The sequence below is a fragment of the Solanum verrucosum genome, unplaced genomic scaffold (genome assembly GCF_900185275.1).
Source record: "Solanum verrucosum unplaced genomic scaffold, falcon-dt-bn FXZP01000207.1, whole genome shotgun sequence".
In the NCBI taxonomy this organism is placed as follows: Eukaryota; Viridiplantae; Streptophyta; class Magnoliopsida; order Solanales; family Solanaceae; genus Solanum; species Solanum verrucosum.
The window spans coordinates 971747-989898 of record NW_026019996.1 but is presented as its reverse complement, the minus strand read 5'-3'; the positions used below and the strand labels follow the sequence as shown (position 1 = coordinate 989898).

The 18152-nt window shown below is 36.2% G+C and overlaps 1 protein-coding gene across 1 annotated transcript; it reads right to left on the bottom strand.

Moving 5' to 3' along the window:
- Window positions 1-1133: 1133 nt before the first annotated feature.
- On the bottom strand, window positions 1134-2147 carry LOC125819300 (uncharacterized). The gene is made up of 3 exons (XM_049498765.1): window positions 1956-2147; window positions 1744-1819; window positions 1134-1345 (listed from the first exon to the last, which is right to left on the bottom strand). Exons 1-3 carry the CDS (start codon window positions 2145-2147, stop codon window positions 1134-1136), a joined length of 480 nt encoding a protein of 159 aa, XP_049354722.1.
- Between the last annotated feature and the right edge of the window lie 16005 nt (window positions 2148-18152).

The following is an 18152-nucleotide window of genomic DNA, read 5'->3' as shown; positions in this document are numbered from 1 at the left end:
ACTCATATCATAATCCCTTAGTAACTCAAGCCACCTTCTTTGGCGAAGATTTGAGTCTTTCTATTTAAACACATATTGCAAACTTTTGTAGTCTCTAAAGACATAGACATGAACACCGTATAAGTAAGGCCTCCAAATCTTCAAAGCAAATACAACCGCCACTAGTTCCAAATCATAGGTAGTATAGTTATTTTTATGCACCTTAAGTTTCCTTGAGGCATAGGCAATGACTTTCCCATTTTGTATAAGGATACATCCCAACCCAATTCTTGAAGCATCACATTAAAAATAACAAAACCATTGGTTCCTTCAGGTAAAGTCAACACCAGAGCGAAAGTAAGTCTATCTTTCAATTCCTGAAAACTCTTTTCACATGCTTCCGACCAGAAGAATTTTGCTTTCTTTTAGGTCAATGCCATCAATGGAAAGGCAATTGATGAAAACCCTTCCATAAACTAGAAAATGGCTAAACCCAAGAAACTTCTAATATCGTAAGGGATAGAGGTTTAGGCCAAATTTTCACCACATAGGTCTTCTTAGGATCTACCTCAATTCCATTTCCACAAAAAATGTGCCCTAGAAAAGCCATAGACCTTAACCAAAACTCAAATTTGCTAAACTTTGCAAAGAGTTGCAACACAATCCTCAAATGATTGGTATGCTCATCTTCATTCCTTGAGTAGATCAACATGTCATTGATAAAAACAATCACAAACATATCTAGGTACTATCTAAATACCCTATTCGTCAAATCCATAAATGCACCGGGCATTTGTCAACCCAAAAGACATCACCAAAAACTAAAAATGACCATAACGAGTTCAAAAAGCTGTTTCCAGAATATCATCTTCCTTTACCTTCAATTGGTGATAACCCGACCGGAGGTCAACCTTAGAGAAGTAACTTGCTCTTTGTAGTTGATCAAACAAGTCATCTATCCTTGGAAGAGGATACTTACTCTTAATTGTAACCTTGGTCAATTACCGGTAGTCGATACACATATGGAGTGAACCATCTTTTTTTCGAACAAACAAAACTAAAACACCCCATGGAGAGATACTCGATCGAATGAAACCCTTATCCAACAAATGTTTCAATTGCTCTTTAAATTCCTTAAGTTCTTCCTGAGCCACTCAATAATAAGGAATAGAGATAGGTTGTGTATCTGGGAGAAGGTCAATACCGAAGCCTATTTCCTTTTCAGGAGGAAAATCGAGTAGATCATAAGGAAACACTTCTAGAAACTCATTTGAAATGGTGACCGACTCAAGAGTAGGGGTTTCAGAATCCATATCCCTTGCCCTAACTAGATGGTATAAGCTACCCTTAGATATCATCTTTATAGCTTTAAGACAAGAAACAAACTGAACCTTAGGAATAAAATTTCCTCCTTTCCACTCTAGGATAGGCTCATTTGGAAACTGGAACTAGACCACTTGGGTTATACAATCAACAGAAGCATAACAAGAATACAACCAATCCATACCAAGAATGACATCAAAATCTAACATATCAAGCTCTACAAGATCTACATGAGTGACTCTATGGGGTAAGAAGACATGACAATTTCTATACTCTCTTAGCCACAATAGATTCACCAATAGGATTAGAGACAGAAAAAAGGATCAATCAACACATCCGGAAGAATATCAATCCTCTTAGCCACATATGGCATGACAAAAGATAAGGTAGCACCAGGATCAAGTAAAGAATAAACATCAAGATGAAAGTCTTTCAACATACCGATAACCACATCGGGAGAACTCTCTTTCTCACGATGAGTCTGAAGTGCATAGAATCGTTTTGCTTCTAACTCCCACTAGAACCGGACAAAGGATTAGGTTGAGCCCGTTCACAATTATATCCTTTATTTTTAGCAACTGAGGGACAATCCCTTATCTTGCCATCTATCTTACCATAGCCAAATCATGCATTAGAACCGGCTAGACATCTACCCTCATGCTTCTTTCCACACTTAGCAGAAGTAGGCAATAAAGATCCACTACTGTTTCCTCCTTGAGGCATATGGTTAGATACCCTATCTTCGTTGAACTTAGGAGGGGTTTTGGAGGAACCTTGACAGGAAATCCTTTGTCAGAACTTAGAACGACAATGCCCATTGGACCTTGAATATGAAAAGTCACCATCACTGGTCCTTGCCTTCTTCACCTCCCTAGATCTTTCCTTCAATTTCTTCTCTTCTATTTGTTGAGAATGAACCATAAGACAAGAAATGTCCATTTCATTGATAAGCATGTCGGTACGACATTCTTTAACCACCATCTCAGACACACCCGAAATAAACTTACTCATCCTTGCCCTAGGATCGCCAACCATAGTAGGAGCATACCTAGAAAATTGTGTGAACTTAAAAGAATATTCCTTCATATTCATGCTTCTTTGACGAAGGTTGATGAACTCAAGTACTTTTGCCTCCCTCATATCAAGGAAATAAACCTTTTAAATTTTCCCAATCGAGAAGACCTGCATCAACTGCCCTCCCTTCCTTCCATTGGTTGAACCAAACTTGAGCAACACCCTTAAGTTGGTAAGTGACAATTTCCGCCTTTTCCATCAGCGTCAATCCCATGATCATCAACACTTTATACATTTCATCAATGAACTCTTGAGGATCTTCCTTAGCCTTGGAACCATGAAACTTCGAGGGATTCATTCTAGAGAAGTCTCTCACCCTAGTTACCACCGTACCCATATTTGGGTTCATGGGGACAACAATCTCCCTAATGTCTTGAGCTATCATGGCTTGAGCCAACACTTGAAAAACAACCCTAAACTCCACATTAGTCACTTGCTCGGCCAAAGGGTAAACCAGAACTTGAGGAGCTTGAGGAGGAGTTTATTATTCCACATTCTCATTCGCATTCCTCCAAACGTATACTCTTTGAGAGGCCATTTCTTAAAAAGCACTGAATAGGGATAAAAGAATTGAGAGGACATAAATAGTTACACTCTATCGCACAACTTAGAGTATAAAAGAATTGGAGTTTCCTAATCATCTTATAGCTTGTTATTCATAAATGTGGCGCGCTTCACACTCATGAACAAGACTCAACTCGACGTGGCTTATGAGACATCCAAGGACCATTCTAAATCTTGTGCTCTAAATACCAAGTTTGACATGATCCAAAGTATACCCTAGGCGTAACATGGCGTATAGGACCCCGAGAGGCCCTACATAAGCCATCTAACATGCATCATACAAGATAATAAAATTAATGATTCGAAAAGACAATTCATATCACAAAGAGTTTGATAAAAACGAAGCTGAAGTCTATATAGTCTCAAAGCCATCTAGTACATCAAGAGTGATCAGGATGTAACCCGTACATCACAAATAATACTAAAAAGTAAAGACAATAAGAAACAAAGGCTTGATCCTCGGAACATGAGTACTCACCAATCTTCAATATCTACTAAGTGATCCCTTGCCACAGAGATGAGGAATCGGAGCGTTGGACACTATATTTTTAGAAGAATGTAAGAGAGAGTATGTGTTAGTTCAATAATGTACCAAGTATATATCAATGCATAAAAGTACCAAATCATGCTAAAATGACATTTTCATGACATGCAAAGACCAAGTTAAAACATTAAGATAAGAGATTAGAAGTATAATCATGATCATGGTCAAGGAAAGTAAAATCATCTTTGAACACTTGTACGATACTTTTAGAAGTAACCTTACTTCATCATTATAGTTGTGGGAAATTTTCCTTAATTGACATAGAGACCATATGAGCTATAATATGGAATCTTGTGATTACCCCACATCAAAATGAGGTGTCATCACTTGCCAAGTTAAGGACGATGAACTTCTAGCTTAAGTGGATCCAATAGCTAATGCCTATCTATGAGAACCTATGATGGCACATAGTTTATGGGACACGAGTAATCGCCACTTGTCCACTCATACTAAGCATAATTCCCACGAAATAGTCATAAATCATATTCATCTTATCTTTAAGGGACGTGGGTAATCGCCTCTTGTCTTATCATTATGGGGACATGGGTAATCGCCTCTTGTCTTACCATTGGAATAGCTCCTTAAAGTTGATTCATAGTTTAGTTGCGAAAACCTTTCAACTCTAAGAATTCTTTATGAGAGAAAACCTGTCACATTCATGTATTGAGTATTATGTGAGAAATCCATTCACAACAATCAACAACAACAACATTTATGCTTCGTTTTCATCAATTCTATAAGAGCATGCATATCTTCATAATTCCTCTTTCATAGTTCAAAACCCACTTCCAATCATCATAATCTAGAAAACATGGGTTAAGAATGGGTTCATAGGAATTCATATTAAAAACAAAGGATTATCTCAATTCATGCATAATAGTTCATAAAACAATCAATTATATCCACATTGAAAGGAACCCATGACATGGAAGAAAACCCTAGCTTCAATGAGAGATTTCTAACCTGGAAATTGGAGAATTTATGAACCCTATGGAGGAAACAGATCCATAGGTAAAGAATATCATACCTTGATGCCAAAATCTTGAAATAAATGGAGGATTAAGAGACTTGACCTTGAAACCCTAGCTTTCTTCTTCTTCCTTAGAGAGAGAAATATTTGAGAGAATGACTTGTTCAACTTTGGGGAATGTTGGAGAATGAATTGAATTGGGTGTTTTGGGGGTTAAAATTCACTATATAGGGCTTTGGGTAAGGATTAAAACAACATAGTATTGTGTTGGAATAATTAGAAAAAAACCCAATAGCCCCTTTAAAATAACTATCGGACCCTATCGACGGCTGGACCCATGGACCATATATAGGTCTAACCACGGACTATCCTGGTCAACTGTTGATGCGTTCAAAAACTTGTTTTGTGGGCCTTCAAACAACGGGACCCATGTACGGTCCGTCGGTCAACTAATAGTCCGTACATGCACACTGTAAGTCCTATTCTTGGCCCTAAAAATTCCACTAAGCATGTGACTCACCCATGAGACCTACCTACGGCTCGTACATTGGCAAACAGACCATCCTGGTGAACCATATGAAAATACTAAAACCTTGACACTTAGGAAAATTTGGACTGGCCAACCATGGCCCCACCTATGGTCCGTGGTCGGACCTATGGACCATTAGTGGCTCTGTCTGTGCTAGTACCAGACTTTTTTGAAAATTGAGATTTTCATCTTTTTGAATTTGAGGTGTTACACTCAAGCCACCTCCTTTGACAAAGATTACAATCCTTATGAGTGAATACATACTTCACACTCTTATGGTCGCTAAAGACATCTACATGAATACTATAAAAGTAATGTCTCCAAATCTTTGAGGCAATACTACCACCGCTAACTCCAACTCATGAGTCAGATAATTCTTTTCATGCACCTTAAATTGACATAAAGCATAAGCAATGACTTCTCCATGTTGCATCAAAATACAACTAAGATCAAACCATGAAGCATCACAATAAAGCACAAAACCATCTGATCCTTCCACCAGTGTCAAGATAGGGGTTGTAGTGAGTCTATCCTTCAACTCTCGGAAACTCTTCTCACAAGCTTCCGACCATAGAAATTTCACTTTCTTTGGAGTCAATCTCATCAAAGGTGAAGCAATACAGGAAAATCCTTCCACAAACCTTCTATAGTAACCGGTCAAACCCAAGAAACTATGCATATCTAAATCGGATAAAAGTCTAGGATAATTCTTAACAACCTCGGTTTTTTTAGGATAGACTTGAATACCTTGATTGGAGAAAATATGGCCAAGGAAAGCAATAAAACTCAACTAAAACTCACACTTGTTAAACTTAGCATACAATACCAGATCCTTGAGAATTCATAATACAATCGTCAAATGATCAATATACTCATCTTCACTTCGAGATTAAATAAAAATATCATTAATAAACACAATCACAAACATGTAAAGATATTTCTTAAAGACCCTATTTATCAAATCCATAAATGTCGCGGGGGCAATAGTCCAACCAAAAAACATCACCAAGAACTCATAATGACTATACTGAGTTTGATTAGATGTCTTCGAAATGTCATTCTCCTTCACCCTCAATTGCCGATAATCAGACCGAAGATCAATCTTAAAGAAATAACTCACTCCTAGGAGTCTATCAAACAAATCAAAGTCCTTGGAATATGATACTTATTCTTAATAGTAACCTTATTCAATTGCAAATAGTCAATGCACATTTGGATAGAACCATCTTTCTATTGAACAAACAACACTGGAGCACTCCATGGAGAGATACTCAGTGTAATAAAACCCTTGTCTAAGAAATATTTCAATTAATCCTTTAACTCTTTAAGTTCTTCCTGGGCCATACAGTAAGGAGGAATATGTATAGGTTGTGTATCTCGAAGAAGGTCAATATCAAAGTCTATTTCCTTTTCGAGAGGAATACCGGGAAGATCATCAGGAAACACTTCTAGAAACTCATTTACAATCAGAACTAACTCAATAATAGGGGTTTCAGAATTTATGTCCCTAACTCAAACAAGATCATAGATGCAACCCTTAGAAATAATCTTCCTAGACTTTAGTCAATATATAAAATCCATTAAGAACATAATTTGCCCCTTCTATTGACATGATAGGTTCATTCAGATCTTGAAGGTGACCAATCGGATCCTACAATCTTTGGAAGCGTAGAATGCATGAAGCTAATTCATCCCAAGAATAACATCAAAATATAGTATATCAAGCTCTACAAGTTCAATATGGGTGACTCTATGAGAAACAAAAATAGGACAATTTCTACAAACTTTCTTAGCAACAATAGAATCACCAACAGGAGTAGAGACATGAAAGGGATTAAAGAGGATTTTTGGACTAACATCAACTCTCACGACCAATTAAAGAGTGACAAATGTTAACGTAGCACCTGGATCAAGTAAAGTATAAATATCAAGGTGAAAAACTTTCAACATACCAGTCACAACATAAGAAGAATCCTCGTGATCTTGTCAAGTTTGAAGAGCATAGAATCAGTTTTGCTTCGGATCACCCAAACCGAAACCACTAGGATGAGCTGGCCTACCATCCCTTCCCGTAGTAGAAAGCATCGAGCAGTCTCTCATCTTATGACCATTCTTTCCACAATTAAAGCAACCACCCATGTCGGCCAAACATTTTCCATCATATTTCTTACCACACCTAGTGCAAGTAGGTATAAAAGATCCACCACCATTACCTCATTGAGGCTTAGGGTTCGACAACCTATCTTTGTTAAACTTAGGAGTAGAAGCATTATAATAATCTTGACCCAAAAACCTTTTTTGGAAATTAGGACACCCATGACCATTGGACCTAGAGTAAGAAAAGTTAATTACCATTACCGGTCCTTGCCCTCTTGGACTATTTCGCCCTTTCCTTGAGCTTTTCCTCTTCTATTTGTTGGACATGTACATCAAATGAGAGATATCCATCTCCTTAATCAACATGGCGGTACAACATTCCTTGATAACCAAATCAGAAGCACCCGACATGAACTTACTAGTCTTTCACACTCATATTCCCTTGTCAGAGACTAATGAACTCAATCACCTTCACTTCTCTCATTTCAAGAGGAAAGAAACGATAAAAAAAAGCTCTTTTGAATTTGTCCAAATCAAGAGGACCGGTATCAATTGCCCTCTCTTCCTTCCATTGGTTGAACCAAACTTGAGAAAAACCATTGAGTTAATAAGCGGCCAATTCCACCTTCTCCATCATAGGCAAACCCATGATTCCTACTTTTCTATACACCTCATTGATGAACTCTTGAGGATCCTCATCAACCTTAGAACCATTAAATTCTGTAGGATTCATCCTAGTAAAGTCCCTTATTCATGTTGTTGTTGTACCCACATTTGGGTTCATGAGAGCAATGGCCTCTTTATTAGCTTGGGCCGTCAAAGATTGAGCCAACACTTGAAAAGTAGCTTGGAATTTGGCATGAGTCACTTGCTTAGCCAAATAATCGATTGAAACTTAAGGAACTTTGGGATCCACATTATTGCCCACGTTTTTTCTTGCGCAAGCTCTTTAAGGATCATATCATGAAAAACATCGAGCATGATTTAAAAGAAGGATCTTTACAGATATAAATTCCATGACACCACTTTAGAGTAACGAAATAAGCGAAGGTTCCTAAATATTTTGTAGCTTCCTATTCATAAATGTGGCTCGCTTCACACTTATGAATAAGACTCTTCTCAATGTAGCTTGTCAAACATTCTAGGAGTTTTTCTAAAACCTTGTGCTATGAATACAATATTTTTCATGACCTAAAGTACACCGTAGACATGATATGGTGTATAAGACCCTAAGAGGCCCTACACAAGTGATAATTAAATTAAGGAATCTCATTGCATGAAATATTTTGATATAAAGAGGAAGTCTAATCATAGTCTTGGAAAGCCATTCTAATACATCAACATGAGTGGTCGGGACGTAACCTGTACACCACGTACAACTTTCAAAAACTAAAGACGTAAGAAAATTATATTAAAGAAGACATGGTCCTCGAAACATGAGGACTCACCAAGTCTTCAAGGATCAATCAAGTAACCAGCCACGAGTAGGTGGAGAGGAAACATCAAACCCAACATTATTACACAAGGTATTCGCAAGTATAGATTAGTAAATGGAATGTAATAATTATGAGGGATATGTATAAAAACATGAAACATGATCATAAGGGGAAATAATCAAAAGCATGATATGTATGACTAAGCTAAACACATAAAAACCTTTTGAAGAAGAATCATAAATCTTGAATATGGTCAATGCATCTTAAAATCATCTTAAAAGCTTCATAAAACCTTACTTTAGTGGATCCACCAACTATGTTAGTTAAGATAAATTCTAATGGGCACGTAGTTAAGGACGAGGATATTGCTACTAGAGACTCGACATTTACTGTCGAGAGAGCCTACATATCAATATCCTCTCGGTGCTAAGTGAAAATCCCAATGGAATATTCATAAACATAAACATATCATCATACATAAAAAAACACAATTAAGTTGCTAGTCCAAGCTTAAATGATTATAGAGTTGCTCCTTAAACCATGTGTGAGAAAACCTTTCACCAATCATGATTTCTTGTTGTGAGAAAACATTGAACAATTTATGCATATGTGCTAAAACCTTTCACAATTCATTGATTCTTATCTTAAAGTAACCTAGATAAAAAAATTATTTTCATAAATCGTGCATAACTTTTATGAAAATATTATTCATAGATTCATAGCTTCTTCATAAATTCATGTCTTTAATAGCTCATAGTAAAATAATGAATACTGTTTGGGTTCATATGAAATCAATTGGAAAGCATGTAATTGAGTCAAAACAACCATAATAAGATCAAAATCAACCAATTATATCAACATAATTAGAACCCATGAAAAATTGAATGAACACCTAATCAATTTAATGATAATGTATTTGGGGAATTGAGAAATTTTTGGGACTCAATGGATGAATGGAACCCCTTGATGAACTCCCACATACCTTGATGATCAAATCCCTAAAGCAATGAATAAAAGGGAGACTTAAGCTTGAAACCCTAGATTTTTTTTCTTGAGATTTAGAGAGAATTGGAGAAGATGAATAAGATTTGGGGTTTTAAGAGAATGAGAGAATTAGGGTAGTTTTTGGAATAGAAGAACAGTTATAGGACTTAGAATTAGGGTCAAAATGACATAGTATATGCATTCAATGCTTTGTAAAAGACGTAAATACCCTTAGTAAATAAATGTTGGAGGACCGTACGATTTGGACCACAAACCATAGAACTTCCTAGTCAATTGTAGGTCGAGGTGCTGGGCCTAAAATTAGCCAACCTCCTACGACACCATTGTACGGACCATCGAACTTTCTATGGTTTGTAGACCCTATTCGTGGACCTCAACTTTAACCAAAAAATTTACCAAGTCTAGAATACCCTTACAGAACCCATCTACGACTCATCCAATTTCCTATGTCTCGTCTTATTGATTCATAGGTCAAACTTCAAAAACATAAAAATTTAATAACTTAACTTTGGGTCCTATGATTCCTTCCTACGGCCCGCAGGACATCCTATAGTTTGTAGATTAGGCTCGTAGACTACTGGATTTATGTAAAAACTGTATTTTCCCTTTTCTTTTCAACATTCCACTTTCTGAGGTGCTACACTTCTTTCATAAGAAGCTAGACCCTTGAGTAGGGGTGTGTGTGTGTAAAACCCAAAATAGATATTGATTAATCAGCTCTAATATTATTTGTATGGCTTGGATATATTCTTGTCTTGAAGTTTTAATCTAATAAAATTAGTGGTTGCAAATATCGATTGAGCTCTCACACTGTTTTGGCTTGGTAATGCAAAATGGAGTTGGGTAAGACTCAATAGTAAGGACTTGTTAAAATTACTCAATGAGTTTGAGCCATGAATGGAATAATTTGACTAATCTCTCATATAATAATATCAGCTAGGGATAGGTTATCTACTCAAGCAATATTTGGTGTTTTTTATGAAAGGGTCTTGGAGTTAGAAATAATTTAAGGGACATATGCATTATAGTTTGGGAGAATATCAAAGTGTAGTTGAGACCAAATGTTATCCATGTATCAATTGATGTTGTTTTGATTAATATTTTCCTATTTATGTTGAAACCCCAATCGTTATGCACACACCCATAGTCCTTTCAAAACGTGTTTAACCTTCAATGTGTTTATTCCTTATAAGGTTTTGCATACGATCGTCTATGTCCTTAAAATGCGACATAGTTGAGTGGTTATCACATGTGGACATCAATTGTCAATTTTGTAGTAAGTTATGGCCTTATTGGTGATGTTGTGAGTTGTGGTTTATATATAGCCGCTTGGATGGCCTTGTATTATACTCTTATTATATTTTGTGTTTTTCATTAGTTTCACTTTTGTTTGGTTTGGCCTTGATGACCTACTTGTGTTGTTTATTAGGTTTGTTTAAGTTGGTTCGTTTGGTCATGTGAGGAACTGGATGCCAATCTACACTTCTCTAGATTAGGGGCATGCCAAAATTTGGTATCAAAGAAATATCATGCCCTACCAATTCTACAAATTGTGTCAAGTCACTTCATGCTTATGGGTGTGTTGTGCACCGTACTTATAATAAGAAGGCTACAAGGCATTTAGAGTTGGTTTCCATTCTTTCCTCTCTGGATTGTGCTCTAGAGTTGAGTATTTAGAGTTGAGTTGTCAAATTGTTTGATAGGGATTTAAGATTTCCAAACTTGAATAGACCTTGTGGTAAGCTCGATTTTTATTTGATACATTATAGAACTTACAAGGATGGAGTTGCTACATTAAGAGTCTGTTTGAAAAGTCACCTGTTAATTGGAAGGATACTAATTACCAACATAGTAATTACACTGACATGTTTTTTTGCCACAATGTGATTACAAATATAGTATTTGGATGCACAATTGCAATCATAAGATTTTATTAAATTTTAAAAATAAAAGTTAATTATTTAAAATGTATGACAAATAAGAAACTTTATAAATGATATTAAATTAAGTAGTTAAGATATATTTTGTCTTTTAAAATATATTAAATTAATAAATATATATGTTCTTAACTAATATTATAAAAAAATTGATTTCTATACAAGCCAAACGTACAAGATTTCTATGAACATCATGAAATGCATGTTTGACAAAGAGATTATTATTACAAATAAAATGTCATAAATTATTAAAATATTTGACAAAGAGATAACCTATCAAGCCTAACTAAAAAATAAATGACTAATAATGTAAAATTTCAAGTAAATACTACTAAAACAAATGAAAAACTTAAAATATAACACATATAGGTTATAAATTCAAAACAAAAATTTAACATAATACCTTATGCAAAATTTCAATATAACATACATAAATATGATTTAAAAGAAAATAAAAACTTAAGTCTATAACCTGAATAAGAATACTAATAAAATTATGCTAATGAAAACTATAAACATGACATAAAAAATAGATAATACGAATAATTGCATGTAATCACATTAGCTAAAGGTTGAGAATAGAAGGAAATGAAATATAAATAATATAATATAAAAAATAAATTTGAGAATAATAAAAAAAGAATTTAAAATCATATAGATTAAAAAAATTAAAATGAAAAATTAAAATAGAAATAAAAAAAAGAAATTAAAAGTAACCAACCTGTAATTATACTATGTAATTACTAGTAATTAACACTCCCTCTCCCTGAGAGTTGGAGACTGTAATTACCCTTGACAAATTACACCAAATTACCTATTGACCAAGTAATTACATGACCAACCAAACATGCCAGACAATGTAATTACACACAATTCAATCAAATCTAATTACCTATGGTACTTTCCAAACAGGCCCTCAGGTAAGTTTTTATCCATGTTATGAGATTGCATTGTTGGAGGTCGTGTGGGGCCTTACGAGAATCTGGTAGCTGATAGTGGCCTTGTAAGGTATGTGTCTTTTTTGAGGGGCTATTTCACAATTGTGGTGTTGTCATCTATATAGAGGTGGTTATTTGGGTCATAATTCCTATTATTTATTTGAGGACGAATGTTCCTAAGGTAAAACGAAAATAATACCTCAGATGTTTATGATTTTTCTATGTCTCGTGATGAGGCTAACGAGCCTAAACTTGAATATTTTATGGTAACATCATTCGTGTTCATAAACATCAATTTTGAACTTAAAAATCGTAAATATAGGACTATACCACACGTGTGAAATGAGGGGAGTGGAAACAAACTATGCTTTAGGGTGTTTTCAATGAGCTATTGATTCTGGGAAGATTAAGTCAGTCATATTGTAGTTTCAGTTTTGGTTAAGCTAATTTTGTTATTCTCTCGCCTTACATGTTGGTAGGTTATTTTATGTTGTCGTCCCCATTGCATGGGGGCACTACATTCATGCTTGATGGTTTTCAGGTAGATATGGGTCTTCTTTGTGTGGTGGAGTTCAACAGATGGTTGGTACACTCCATTATTCCTAGAGTTGTTGTGTTTGGAGTCTTCTTTTTCTCTATGTAGATGAAGGGTAATAAGGCCCTGTATCGACTAGTTGGTAACAGTTCATTATCATAGAGGCATGTCGATGTTTGTTGTCGAATTCGTAGTAAGTTACTGCCTTGTTGGTGATATTGTAAGTTGTGGTTTTTATATAGTAGCCTGGATGACCTTGTATCTTACTTTTATGGAAATTTTACACAATTCCATAGTCTTAAGAGCTAATTACATCCTATCCTAACTCTTTTTTAAATTACAAAAATCCCTTCAATTTGGTAGATTTCGGATACATCCCGATACATCGTATCCTGGTTTCGTATGCATCACTCAATATTCTGATACATCGCGTCTCAATCTTAGATACATCACTCAATGTCCCGATACATCACGTACATCTCGATACATTACGTACAATGATGTATATGACTGATACATCGCATAAAGTGATGTATTACATCCCGATATGTGAACGTGATGTATCTGACCAATACATCACATAAAGTGATGTTTTACGTCCATGTACATCATGTGTAGTGATGTATCTGACTGATATATTACGTAAAGTGAATATCTGATCGATACATTACCTAAAGTGATGTATCCCATAATAAAAGAGAATATGGATTTTTGTAGTTTTTTCAAATGGTGGGGAATTTTAGAGAATATGGTAAAATAAGTTGAGTATTTACGTAATTTTTCCTACTTTTATTACATTTGGAGTTTTTCATTGTGTTTCACTTTTGTTTGATTTGGCCTGGACACCCTACTTGTCTTGTTTATTAATTTTTAGTTGGTTCGCTCGATTAGTGAGGCATCGAGTGCTAATCGGCACCTCCCTAGATTAGGGATGTGACAAATTTGGTATCAATATGTCATATTAATTACAAGGATATAGTTTCTACATTAAGGTATGTTTTTATCCATGTTATGATATGTATATTTTACCATAAGCTAGAGCAATACCCAAGATTTGGGGCATTACGATAACCTTATATACCTTAATTGTTCCCAAGCACAATGGATAAAAATATGAGTTTTATGAAGAATGTCCAAAATCCTATATTGAATTGTCACGCCACGGGCTGTCACGACCTAGATCCTCGTGATTGGCATTCACACTAACCCTCCAGTGGGAGAACCATTACTACAACCCAAACTAACAACTCAACCAAAATACTAAGGCATTTAAGTTACGGAAGCAAGTTAAATGCTAAGGAAAAGAAATAGGAAGTTCCCATAAACTCTAAACCAATAGTCTAACAACTAAACAAATGCGGAAAATATGCCTAGAACCTAAAAGTCACGTACCAAAACATCTAAAGTTCAACCGTAAGATTAAACAAGAAGGGATACAACCCCAAACTAAACATAAGACTAACTAATGAACTAGTCTAAGTCTGAAATGTGGACATAGACAGAAAGAGAATTCATGGAAGCCCGGAAGAACTGGCTCACCCTTTAATTTGAACGATCACTGATCTTCTAAGCGAGGTCTGTCAGTAGCCGCCTGAAGATGACTGTACTCAACAAAGAAAGAGCTAGTGTAGTATCAGAACAAAACCACAATGTACTGGTAGGATCACACGGCTATCCCACTAAGTGCAACATACATAAGCCATTACAACAATATAATAACATGCATATACCGAATATATACAATATCAACAACATTCAAGAACTAATGAGCATTTCACAAGTCTCAATTATACATTAATGTCAAGTCAATGGTCCTCTCAGGGAACCCAAACCCAAACTGTTAGCATACCGGAACGTGGTACCCGATCCAATGATTATGCCGGAACGTGGCAACCGATCCCATAATTATGCCAGAAAGTGGCAACCCATTCAAGTTAGTGTGTCGTAACGCAACACCTGATCCATTCAACAAGCCACAATCACAATCATAAGTATATTCTCATAATCATACAATCAAGTCATGATTTCATGGCATACAATTATTCAATCATTCCCATTTACGAATAATGTGATCAATAATGCAACATTCACATACATACATGTATAATAATGAAGCAAGACAAACATATATCACACAATAATGAAATCACAACCATCACCTACCTCGAACAAAGCTTGAATCCCCTAAGAAACTTGATCCTTCCCTTTTCGGATTCTTTCCGCTTGTTCTTGGTCTACAAACAATCAATACAATGCTAGGATCAATAAACAACACCTAATTACCCAGATTATATCAATAATATCAATCCTAGATCATACCCATGATCCTCATACCCAGATTAAGGCTTTTTCCACCATAATTTCTAGATCAAAACCCTTACCCATCGATAATTACCCATTAGATTACGTTCTACATATCAAAAAAAGGATCCGAGGAGTTAAAACCTTACCTGTAGCCTTAAGAATGGTAATAAACCGTCAAGAAAACACTTGGGTTCGTTCCTTATCCCTCAATTTTGAAAAATGCAGAATAAAACATTTTTGGGGTTTATTTTTGACTTTAAGTCACGTCTGTCCTACTATGGCGGCACCAGTCCCTCTACAACAACCCCGCCCTGACGGGAATAATCCCGCCTTAGCGGCTTACACGGGACCAGTGAGTCGATTTAAGAATTCCAAACTCCCATTTCATAACACACCTTCATCCCATGACATTCAGAAAATACCCGTTCACGCTAAGATCAATTCTGGGAGTTTTACTCGCTCGAATTCAATTCCATAAAGTCATACGGATTCTTTAACATCTTAGTTATCTACTCATATGATTAGATTCATAATTAGACCACTCAATTGTTACCAGGTTTCCCTATACTTTAGTGACTCTGACTTTGTCCAAATCTGGACTAGGTTGGGAAATTCCAAGTTACTACAAAAAAGTTTTATCTGAACAATTTTTTTCCCAGTTGGATTTTTCTATAACGACGGGAACATGTCGTTACAATAGACTCCAATTTACCCATCACTCGTCCCCGAGTGACAAACTTAAAAAAAATAGGCTAAAGAAAAATGGAGTAGTACCTGAATAGACGAACAATTGGGGATACTTGTCTCTCATGTCCTTCTCGGTTTCCCAAGTAGCTTCCTCAACTGACGATGCTTCTATTGAACTTTCACAGACTTAATCTCCTTGGTCCTCAGCTTGCGCACATCATGATCAAGAATGACAATCGGTTTTTCCTCATATTGGAGGTTTTTGTCTAACACAATTGAGGTCCATTTAATGATGTAATCTCTGTCACCATGATATATCTTCAACATGGACACATGAAATACCGGATGAACTCCAAATAGATTAGGAGGTAAAGCCATTCTATAAGCCACTAGGCCTACACATTCAAGAACCTCAAAGGGACCAATGTATCGCGGACTTAACTTACCCTTATTGCCAAATCTCATTACCCCTTTCATGGATGATGCCTTAAGAAGAACATTCTCACCGGTCTGAAATGCCATATCTCTTACCTTATGGTATGCATACTTTTTATGTCTATTTTGGGCTACTAAAAGCTTAACTTGAATACTTCTCACCTTATCTTGAGCATCCTTTACTAAATCAACTCCTCAAAGGTTTTACATCTCCAGCCTCAAACCACCCTATGGGTGATCTACATCCCCTCCCATAAAGTGCCTCAAATGGTGCCATATCTATGCTGGAGTGATAACTATTATAATAAGAGAACTCACACAAAGGTAAGAACTTATCCCAATGCCCTCCAAAATCAATTAAACATGCCCTCAACATGTCTTCTAACACTTGAATAGTCCTTTTTGACTATCCGTCTGCCTGTGGATGGAAGCCTGTACTAAAAGTGAGTTGTGTGCCCAATTCATCATGCAATTTTCTCCAAAACTTGGATGTGAATTGGGTACCACAGTCAAAAATGATATAGAGGGGCACCCCATGCAACCTCACTTTCTCTTTCACATAAACTTTAGCCAATTGTTCAACATTATAATCTAATCTTACCGGAATAAAATGGGCAGACTTAGTCAATCTGTCAACCATTACCCAAATAGAATCAAACTTCCCCAAAGTCTTGGGAAGACCAACCACGAAGTCCATAGCTATCCTTTCCCACTTTCATTCTGGAATTGGCATTCTCTGAAGCAAACCTGCAGGCCTTTAGTGTTCATACTTTACTTGTTGACAATTTTGACACTTAGCCACAAACTCTGTTATATCCTTCTTCATGCTCGACCACCAATAAATTCGCTTCAAACCTCGGTACATCTTAGTCACATCTGGATGAATGGAATATCATGAACCATGAGATTCTGTCAACAATTTCTGAGTCAAGTCATCTACTCTAAGAACAAAGATTCTTCCTTTAAAATTGAGCACACCCTCCACATTAATAGTGGCCTCTTGTGCCTTACCAATCACAGTCTTCTTTCTAAACTCCTCCAAATTTTCATCCACACACTGTTTGGCCTTGATCTCCTCAATGAATGTGGCCCTAACCTCAATGCTAGCTAACACCCCACTTCGTTTTGAGATTCCCAACTGCATGAACTTAGACTCCAAGGTCTGGATTTCCTTTACCAAGAGTCGCTTGGATACGCTCAAGCAAGCTAAACTACCCATACTCACCGCTCTTTGACTCAAAGCATTTGCCACCACATTAGCCTTACCCGGATGGTATTGACTGGTGACATTATAATCCTTGAGTAACTCCATCTACCTTCTCTATCTCAGATTCAGATCCTTTTGAGTAAAGACATGCTGCAAACTTCGATGATCAGCAAATACCTCACACTTAACACCATACATTTAATGTCTCTAGATCTTAAGAGCAAACACTACCGCTACCTACTCCAAATAATATGTTGGGTAATTCCTCTCATGCACCTTCAATTGATGCGATGCATAAGCTATAACACTCTTATCCTGCATCAACACAGCACCCAAATCAAAATGTGAAGCATCACAATAAACAATGAAATCCTTACCTTCAACAGGAAATGCTAGAATAGGTGTGGTGGTCAAGAGAGTCTTGAGCTTTTGGAAGCTCTCCTCACATTTTTCAGTCCATTCAAATGGTATCTCCTTTTTGGACAAATTTGTCAAGTGAGTGGCAATAGAAGCAAAGTTCTTCACAAATTGACGTATAGTAGCTAGTGAACCCTACAAAACTCCTACCTTCTGTTACAGAGCTAGGAC

What these genes read in the sequence shown, in the direction of transcription:
- LOC125819300 (XM_049498765.1), bottom strand. Translation starts at nt 2,147, where the DNA reads ATGGTGACTTTTCATATTCAAGGTCCAATGGGCATTGTCGTTCTAAGT. An exon ending in GTGTGGAAAGAAGCATGAGG is followed by an intron (nt 1,820 to 1,955) that starts GTAGATGTCTAG and finishes GTCCGGTTCTAG; the next exon opens with TGGGAGTTAGAAGCAAAACG. An exon ending in TTCTCCCGATGTGGTTATCG is followed by an intron (nt 1,346 to 1,743) that starts GTATGTTGAAAG and finishes CTTGTCTTAAAG; the next exon opens with CTATAAAGATGATATCTAAG.